Raw genomic sequence first — 9664 nt, forward strand, 5'->3', positions numbered from 1 at the left:
TAATAGCTGAGGATCAACTATTTATACTGCCACACTTGCGCTGTGACTTTTCATCATTCAGATCATCAAAACTCAGTGTAGCTTTTGTACTACTTGCAAGAGAGGACTTATTATACAGAAGTTGCTGTTGCAGATGATTTTGTAGTATTATAAAACTTGAGCGAGCAGGCTATTTCTTGATTCGGCCAAAAAGCAATGTCGAAACCTAATTTGGGTGGGGTTCATGTACCACCCTGTAAGTCAATAACTAGGCTCATCCATTTACACTCGATCTTGGAGACAAGGGGCTAGATCTCGAGTATATAGATGGAGGGATTGAATTATCCTTCAAATCAAGATTCCAATCATTTTTATGGTTTCTAATACAAATAATGCGATCAAACAAACACGGATTATCTAAAATAACTTATAGTTTTAACTGCAAAGACTTAGTACCTTCATCTAAACACAAACTTAGATAATTATAATTGAAATATATAGAGTAGATAGTAACAGATTGTGGAGTAATCAAGGCTTCCAGAGGATGGTGGTGTCAGCAATCATGGAAGTAACCAGATATGGATCCATGTTTGATGCAGGCCTTCGGTCCTCAAAGTAACCTGTTCAATACACAATTAATATTATTATATTATTTTCGTTACAAGACATAATATTACCAACACATGACCAGCACATACTATAAAACCCGAAACTCATTTATTTATTTTAAACGTAAGACCGTTTTAAAGTCAGACAGATTAGAAGAAGCTAAGGAGCTCACCTTTGCCTTCCTTTTCAGTGTCTCTTCCGACACGAACAGAGGCACCTCTATTGGCAACACCCTGTACATTAAACAATCATACATAAATGTTTTGGATAAGTTAGACATATTAAAGAGTAGACAAAGTGAAGAATGAATATAATATATATATATATAATAATATATGTACCCAAGAGAAGGTGTTGATATCTGCTGTCTCGTGACGACCAGTGAGTCTCCTCTCATTACCCTGTCCATAAGCTGCAATGTGCTCCTTGTGGCGCTTGGCTAACTTGTCTATTGCCTTGTTTATGACTTGTATTCCCCCCTCTTGTCTCATGGACTTAGTGCTGTAGTTGGTGTGAGCACCAGCACCATTCCAGTCACCCTTGACTGGCTTGGGGTCGAAAGAAACAACCACCCCAGCAATCTCGGCTATCCTTTCAAGAAGGTACCTAGCAACCCAGACTTGATCACCAGATGAAATCCCGAGAGTAGGGCCGACTTGGAATTCCCACTGACCAGGCATAACTTCAGCATTGATGCCACTAATATCAATGCCAGCATAAAGACATGCCTTGTAGTGAGCATCGACTATATCACGACCAAATGATTTGTCAGCACCAACACTACAATAGTATGGACCCTGCAAACAAGAAACCAAAGTCAAAATATGGTACTATATATGTAGAGACAAGACACAATAATTGGAGAATGAAACCTGAGGACCAGGAAAGCCACCAAGGGGCCATCCGAGAGGCCAGTTTGCATGTTTCTGGAGGAGTGTATACTCTTGCTCTATCCCATACCAGGGCTCCTCACCAGCAACCTCAGGGTGACTGAATATCTTGGCAGCATTGTACCTTTTGTTTGTCGGAATTGGGTCTCCTCCTGGAGTATACGCATCACACATCACCTGTTCACTCAACCAACCCCACATTGTTATAATATAAACCAATTAAGCTCTGTTGACAGTACAAGAGTGAAGAGACGAGCTTAAATTACCAGGATGTTGTTACCCCCTCTAAATGGATCTCTAAATATAGCTTGAGGGCTGTATAAACAAACATTAACAACCCAAACAAACAACTGGTTACAAAGCTATCACAGTCCAACATAACCACATTAAAATCACATCAATTACTTTTCACTATATTTTACCATTATTACACTTTACATACTTTACCATATCTAACGTAATATATCCCACTAGAATCCTAAATAAATAAATGGATCATCACTCTAAGGAGGAATCCTCTATACACCACAAATTACATTTCAACAAGTGGAGGAATCTATTGGACTAGGAGGATTAATTTGAAAAGATAGCCATAAATAAAACTTATTAATTTTGGTAGGATGATTAATAATTCTATATTTATCATAATTAAATATTATATTTTAACATAATCTCTATCCATATCTTTTTAAATTTTACTAATATTCTATTATCATAAATACATGGTGGACTTTTCTGACGTGTCACATTAGGACACACATTAATAAATTAAATATGGAAAGATTCAATAGCATATTCTCATCATAAATATAAATATAAACTTAGTTTACCATAATTAGTGAGAATATCCTATTATCAAGAATATCCTATAAACTTTTTTATTCAAATTGATTTTTTTTCTCTCTCTTTTAGTTGCATCTAAATTTATAAGTCGTCGTCCTCAACACATATACGTATAGATTATACATATACCTGCTTTTTTCAATATATTTTCTTTCATTTCTCTAGTAAAACCGTGGCTAAATTATTAATCTTTCTTAGGTTGAACAAATACTTGTAGAGTATTTTTCATGAATTAAATTGTACTTGAATAAACTTTAGAGCAATTGAAAAAAAAAGGGAAGAAAATAGAAAGAATTTGAAAAAGAAGAATATCCAAATTAGAAAAGTCAAACCGAATAAAAAGTCAATTCTTATATCCTACACCCATGTGTAGGATATTACGTACTCCCTCCAAACCCCCCACTCCCCCACTCAGCCTCAACTTCCTCCTTTTTTTTTTCTTTTTTTCTTTTTTTGCTTTTTTTTTCCTTTTAAAATTTTAAAACAAAAAATTAACTTCCATTTTTAAGAAAAGTTACCACGGTCATATTCAATTTAAGTGTCACGATATGACAATATTATATTTATTTTAAGTTTAGTGAATATGACAATATTGTTTAATGAATATGTGCTTTAAAGTGCGATATTCACAATAGGACACTATCATATTCACTTTCAATTTAGTGAATATGACAGTGTAGTTTGATGAACATGTATTATGTAGTGTGATATTCATCCCATGGTTCTATTATATTCACTTTCACTTTAGTAAATATGACATTTATAGTTTAGTGAATATGACTTTATTTGTTCAAATATATTGAACAATAATCATGAACGTTTAGTTTCATACCAAAACCGCATAATACAAAATAATTTAAGGAAAAAAAAAAATTATGTGATATGATATGAATATGTCAATTACGTGATGTGAATATGTGATGAAAAATAAAATAAATAACAAAATATATCAAATATGATCTCTATTTGTAGAGGAATAAAAATTATGAATAAAAATATTTTTTTTTTCTAATTTATTAAATTTCTAATTTATTTATTATAAGAAAAAAAATAAAGAAAAGGGAGTACCATGCACCATACTCCTGGATGCATGGTATAATTTACCATAAAAAGTCTAGTTTAGGAAGCCCAGGGCCCAGACTAAGAGTAGGCCCCAGCTGTTAACTGTTTTGACTTATAAACTGCCGAGAATGAGGCACTCCAATCATTTATTTTAGGAATGAAATCAAATGGATTACTGATTCCAAGTATCATATTGAATCTTTCCAAATACCAGATTCCTAGGATTCCAATTTTACGCCAAACTTTTATTACCTCTCTTTTCCCTAATTTGTTGCCTAAATTACGAAAAAATTAAATTGTTCCTTTGTTCATCAATCGTATCTGCAGCGAATTATAAAAAAATAATACGCTCCATACTTATAATACACCTTAAATTACGGGTGTGAGTTTGATCTGTGTATGTAATTATCAACATAAACTATAGTACAGTTTTTTAAACTAAATTTAGGCAAACTATAATAAACATTCGAGGCTAAAATAATAATATATATAACCCTATATCGGAAACAAAAAAATGCAATTTACTCGAGAATGGATTGAAATAAGGTCGAAACCAGTGAATAAGAAAAAAGAGCATACTATAAGATAACTTCACTATCATTTCCAGGGGCTTGGTCGGTACTTGACCCATCATAATTCCACTTGGGTAATTTTGTTGGGTCGCTTACTGGCCCCATCAACGTCTGTTACACACACATATAATTTAAATCGTAAGTATTATATATGTGACCAAATTAAAACGAGATTTTTCGAGACCATATCAATGCATAACGTTAATTATCTTGTAACATGTGAAATCAACCCAAAAACTTCGCTAAGATATTACGAAATGCATGCATATTCTTGTTATAAGGTTAATGTGTTTATCTTACGGATAAAATGGTTTCATACAAAACCTAAATTTTAAAATATACGGAGTATATATAATTAAAACGAAACTTTATAGAGAGATACCCTGGCTTTGCTTCTCATATCCATGCCGGAACCTCCAATCCTGTGGGAACGGAAAACTTATCAAACATGCATTTATCATCATTAATCTCATTATTTGAAGAATGTAATAAATTAAAAAGGTGGATCTATACATAATAATAAAAAAAAAAAAAATACCATATGTATTCAGCAATGATCTTTTCAGTTGTATCGGAAAGTTTAAGGTTGATGAGATCGTTGAGGAGAGACATTTTTATTATTTGTGGTTTTTGAGAAATGATAGAAAGGGAGAAAAGTGAGGATGAATAACACTCGGACAGAATTTGTGCTATATATACTCTATTAGCCAAATAGATTTTTATTTGTTTATTTATTTATTGAATATGAGTTAGGTACAATCGGATTCAAGCTGATTCCAATTTCCAAATGAAAATGACGACACTGAGTTCAAATACGAATATTTATGTAAAAAGATTACGATTTATGTAATTATATGTAAACTAGCTTAGACCTCATGTATTTGTAGATTTTTTTTTTTTTTAATAAATTACTTATATAATAGTGTTATCTCATTAATTGTTCATATTTCTCGTTATTGTATTTTGCTTTGAGAAAAAAAAAGTTGCAACTAACAACTAATCAAGAGCATTGGGTAATGCGCTGAAATGTATTTTAGACAAAATATTTTTTATACCACAAACCTATTGATTTTAATTTTTAAATTCTTTTAATTTTTTTTTCACGAAATTAATAATAGCGAGTTATAGTTTATTTTATACGTAAAATGGGTCAAATCATTCTTAATTAATAGCATCAATAAAATATTTAGCAATTTATAGTTTTATATTAATTTTATTTATATTTTAATTAAGAGAATATAGTTTAGAGTTTAGTGAAAATAATATAATTTGATGAAAATATTAATATTAAGAGAAAATTGTTGATTACAGCCTTTTAAAAATCACTTTTTGAAAATTATAGCCTTATATAATTTTTTTTGTAAATTACATCCAAAATATTACTTTTCTTCTAAAATTGCACCAACTTGAGGATTCCGGTGAATTTTGATGATGTTTTTATGTTGTTTGGGGTGATTAATTGGTTTGTGTTAAGGAGAGGTAAGAAATCTGGGTAAGTAGGCTCTCAAATAATAAAGGGTATATCGGTAAAACATCATCAAAATTCACCGGAATCCTCAAGTTGGTGCAATTTTAGAAGAAAAGTAATATTTTGGATGTAATTTACAAAAAAAATTATATAAGGCTGTAATTTTCAAAAAGTGATTTTTAAAAGGCTGTAATCAACAATTTTCTCTAATATTAATGAAAATCCCTTTACTATTAAGAGAATAAAAATTCTCAATAGTTTTCCTCTAAAAGAATCTGATTAAATGAAGAAACAATAATTTATTTTTTATTAAATTATTATCTTTTAACTAAGATATAATCTTGTAATCATTATAATATTTTTTAACTAAATTATAATCTTTTAATTAATATAAAACAAAACTGGTATAAATCTAAAATTTCATATATGAAAACCTTATAAATTGATATTGTTAGGTTCGTATAGAAAAAACTTACCACATACTTAATTCGTATAAAAAAATTATGAACTGATATTATTAGTTTTGTGACAAAAAAACTATTTAAAATTATTTGAGAAAAAAAATAAAAATTGATCATTAAAATTTTATGACTTTACTCAATTATTTTGATTAATTTTTCATTTCAATTTTTAATCCTTATTAAAATATGAAAAATTAAGAGTTTTTGTCAGGGAGTACCTAACATTTAGGCTCTGTTTGGTAAAACTGACTGAAAAAGTACCTGAAACCTGATAAGGTGACTGAAATTAAAAAGGTACCTAAAAAGCTAGCTGAAAATTGAAAACTGATAAGGTAGCTGATTAATTGTAAAGTGTTTGGTAAAACTAACTGAAAAGGTAACTGATTTTTTGTAAAATGACATAAAAGGACATTAATAATTATAATAAATTAATTTAAATAAAGGGTAAATATGTAAAGTAGAACATTCCTGAAACTTTAAAAAGCTACCTGGAGTAGTTTTTCATTTCAGGTACCTGAAATGACTTTACCAAACAGCACTAGGTTAAACAACTACCTAAAATATTAGTCAAATCAGGTTGTTTGGTCAAATCAGGTACCTAAAATGCCTTGCCAAACATAGCCTTAGCCTCGTTTGCACCGAGTTACCTAACCTTTATTTTTTTTTTGCTCAAAGGTACCTAGAATTTTATCTTGACTTGTCGAGAGGTACTAAATGCTTTGTCGTTAAAAAAGCAAGATTTTCGTCTAAATTAACGGAAAACGTATATAATTAAGATCTTATTTGTCTCTTTTAATCCTTTACTTAAAAATAAATTTTCATTAAATTTACCCCTTCTTCATCTCCCCCAACCAATCCTAATTAACCACGCCTCTTCCTTCGCATCTCTACCATAACTCTCTACTCCAACACCGCCATAATAATCCATGTATCTTGTAATAATTCTTGAAAGAGGGAGAAGTAGGCTAGGATTTCGAGTTGTGTGGTGGATAATTGAGAGATAGATGATGTTGGACGGAAAATAGGTGATTAAGGATGGTGGTTATGGGTTGGGTTGTAGAAGGGCGATTGGAAAGAAGAGAGGATGAGGAGTGAGTTAGCTTAGTAATAAACAATGCTATTATAAGATTTTTAATTGTGTAATTGTAAGTTTAAAACAATTTTTATTTATGTTTTCCGTTAATTTTGACGGAATCTTGACTTTTCGTGACGGAATTCATCAACAGCTATTTGTTAACAAACAAAATATAAATTTTAGGTACCTTTGGGCGAAAATAAAAGTTGGTTACCTTGGTGCAAGCGAGACTAAATGTTAGGTACCCAAAAAATTAATAATGTGTCATTTTTAAATCTATAAACAGTACATTATAAACTAAAGGGCTTATAAATACCGCGCATGCATGCGCGGATCTATACTATGTAATTTAATGAAATAAAATATAATTATTAGTTTTCTTATTTAGTAAATGGACTTAATTATAATTATCTTCTATATTTAAGAAATACTTTTTAGAGGGGAAAAATTTAGATCCACCTATTCTTGTGCATCTCCAATAGTTTAGTTTGAGGATTTGCTTGCAATTTTATAAAATTGTAAGTTAGTAGTTTAACCACTGGAGTTGTCCATGCAAGTAGACTAGCTTTGCTCAAAACATTTTGAGTTAGTAGATTCATGGAGCTACTTGCTTAAATGGACCCACTAGATAAATGTAACCAATAGGAAAATAGTGGTTAATAAAGTTTTAATTTTATGATGAAAATTTGGAAATTGAATAAATAAATAGAAAAATGTTTTAACTGGGTCCAATCAAGCAATTCGTAAGTTGGCTAAACCATTAGAGCAAATTATAACTTTAAATTATTGTACCTTAAAAAATTGATTGGCAAAGGTAAACTAGTACCAACTAGCTTACCATTATATTAAGTCAAAAACATTTGTTAAGTGTTTGAAAAGTTTTTTTTATCTATAAAAACGGTTATTTAAGCATGTGTTAGCATTCATATCCCCTATCTACTAAAAGAATAGGTGGAACTCTAAATTTTTCCGCCTGAAATTTTAGAATCTAAAATTGGGTTATTATTATAGTATATTCTATAGGTGTATCTTGAACTATAAATGGATATAATCTTTTAATTGGATATATTCATAAATTGAAATGCTCACAATCTGCAAGATTTGCCTCCACGGGTTTTATAATAAAAAATTCATTAATTTCCTATGAAAATATAAGAAATTGCGGATCAAAATTACAAAATAAATAAAATGTTTTAAAATAAAACGATTATGAAAAATGATCTCATTAAAATAGACATTTCTAACCCTACTCAATACTCTTGATTACTTTTTCAATATTGAGTTTTTTTTTCAAATCAAAATATATAGATGACGAACGCATAAAAAATTAATGAATTATCAAAAATTAATGAATTGTCAAGTTATAAACTAAAAATTAAAACTTCATATATACCGTGCATAAATTGCACGAGGTCTATATTAATAATTCATTAAAATGTGAAACCTCTATATATATATACCGCGCATTACGCGGGATCTAAACTAGTTCCATATTAAGAGTTATGACTTTCTTTAATAGTTTATTTATGTGATGAAATTCTCCCAAGTAAAGGAATTGAATAAGAAAGGTAAAATAAGAGAATCTAAAATAGAATATAGAATTTTTCTAACATGTGCCCTTAGGGAACATGATAATAAGCTAAATAGGGAAATATTTTCAAGAATATTTTACTAATTATGGTAAATATGAGTTTCAACTTTATTTTATCATGATATATTCTTGAAAATATTTTTCTATTTAGCTTATTATCATGTGCCCTAAGGTCATATGTTAGTTAGAAAAACTCATATATTAAATATTAGAAGAAAAAATATTAAACATATAAACACAAGTTTAGTCTTTAATTTATGGAAAACTATAGAAAAATACATGTATCAAGCATTAACATATGAACACTCTTTAGTACAAATCGGTTGGAATCTTTTTTGAGTTTCAAGCATTTCATCCCCTATATACTAAATGAATAGAAACAATTCAAAGTTTTCCCGCCTAAAATATTTCTCCTATTTTGATATAATCTCTTAATGTCTTTCCTATTTCAATATAGTTCCCTATTTAAGATTTGCTTCTAGGTTTTTTGATGATAAAAATTTCGTTCTCGGTAAGATAAGTTATAGCTAAAAGATATGTTATTAAAAAAAGTTTTAAAACAATATCATTAAATCTGTGTAAAAACTTTTTTCATTAAAATACACATTTCATGTTATGAGTATTACTTAAATTGTTTTTTTTTCTCTCAAATCAAAATACAATGATGAAAAACGTTAAAAAATAACGAATTGTCAATTTACACTCTATATAAATATAGTATAGTAAAAGGTAATATTCTATAAACACCGTGCTTGCACGGGGCCTATACTAGTATAAAATCAATCAAAATATGGAAAAATATGTGTATTACGGAGTACACAAATTCTTAAGATAAGAAATTATTGCAAAATTCCCATTTTAATTCCCAATCATTAAAGCCTTTTAAAGCCAAATCGAATTCCATACATGCTAAAAGAATAGGTATTCTCAAAAAATTGTCCGCATATGATATCCAGTATCCAGTATCTACTAGTAGAATCATAAGTGCAAAATAAAGTCATATAAGATTCCATTTGTCCAAGATTCTGATTCCAACCATTTTGGTAATAGAAAATAATATAAAGGAAGTAGAGCTGGTAAGTTAGATCTGAGTGATCTGACCTAAACCCGAGCA

At 29.5% G+C, this 9664-nt stretch overlaps 1 protein-coding gene across 1 annotated transcript; it reads right to left on the reverse strand.

Moving 5' to 3' along the window:
• Nucleotides 1-275: 275 nt before the first annotated feature.
• On the reverse strand, nt 276-4648 carry LOC141642709 (glutamine synthetase nodule isozyme-like). The gene is made up of 8 exons (XM_074451583.1): nt 4494-4648; nt 4338-4377; nt 3963-4066; nt 1745-1793; nt 1461-1655; nt 930-1385; nt 761-821; nt 276-599 (listed from the first exon to the last, which is right to left on the reverse strand). The coding sequence occupies exons 1-8, from the start codon at nt 4565-4567 to the stop codon at nt 508-510; spliced, it is 1071 nt and encodes a 356-aa protein (XP_074307684.1). The 5' UTR covers nt 4568-4648; the 3' UTR covers nt 276-507.
• Nucleotides 4649-9664: the final 5016 nt, after the last annotated feature.

Source organism: Silene latifolia, chromosome 2, assembly GCF_048544455.1.
Source record: "Silene latifolia isolate original U9 population chromosome 2, ASM4854445v1, whole genome shotgun sequence".
In the NCBI taxonomy this organism is placed as follows: Eukaryota; Viridiplantae; Streptophyta; class Magnoliopsida; order Caryophyllales; family Caryophyllaceae; genus Silene; species Silene latifolia.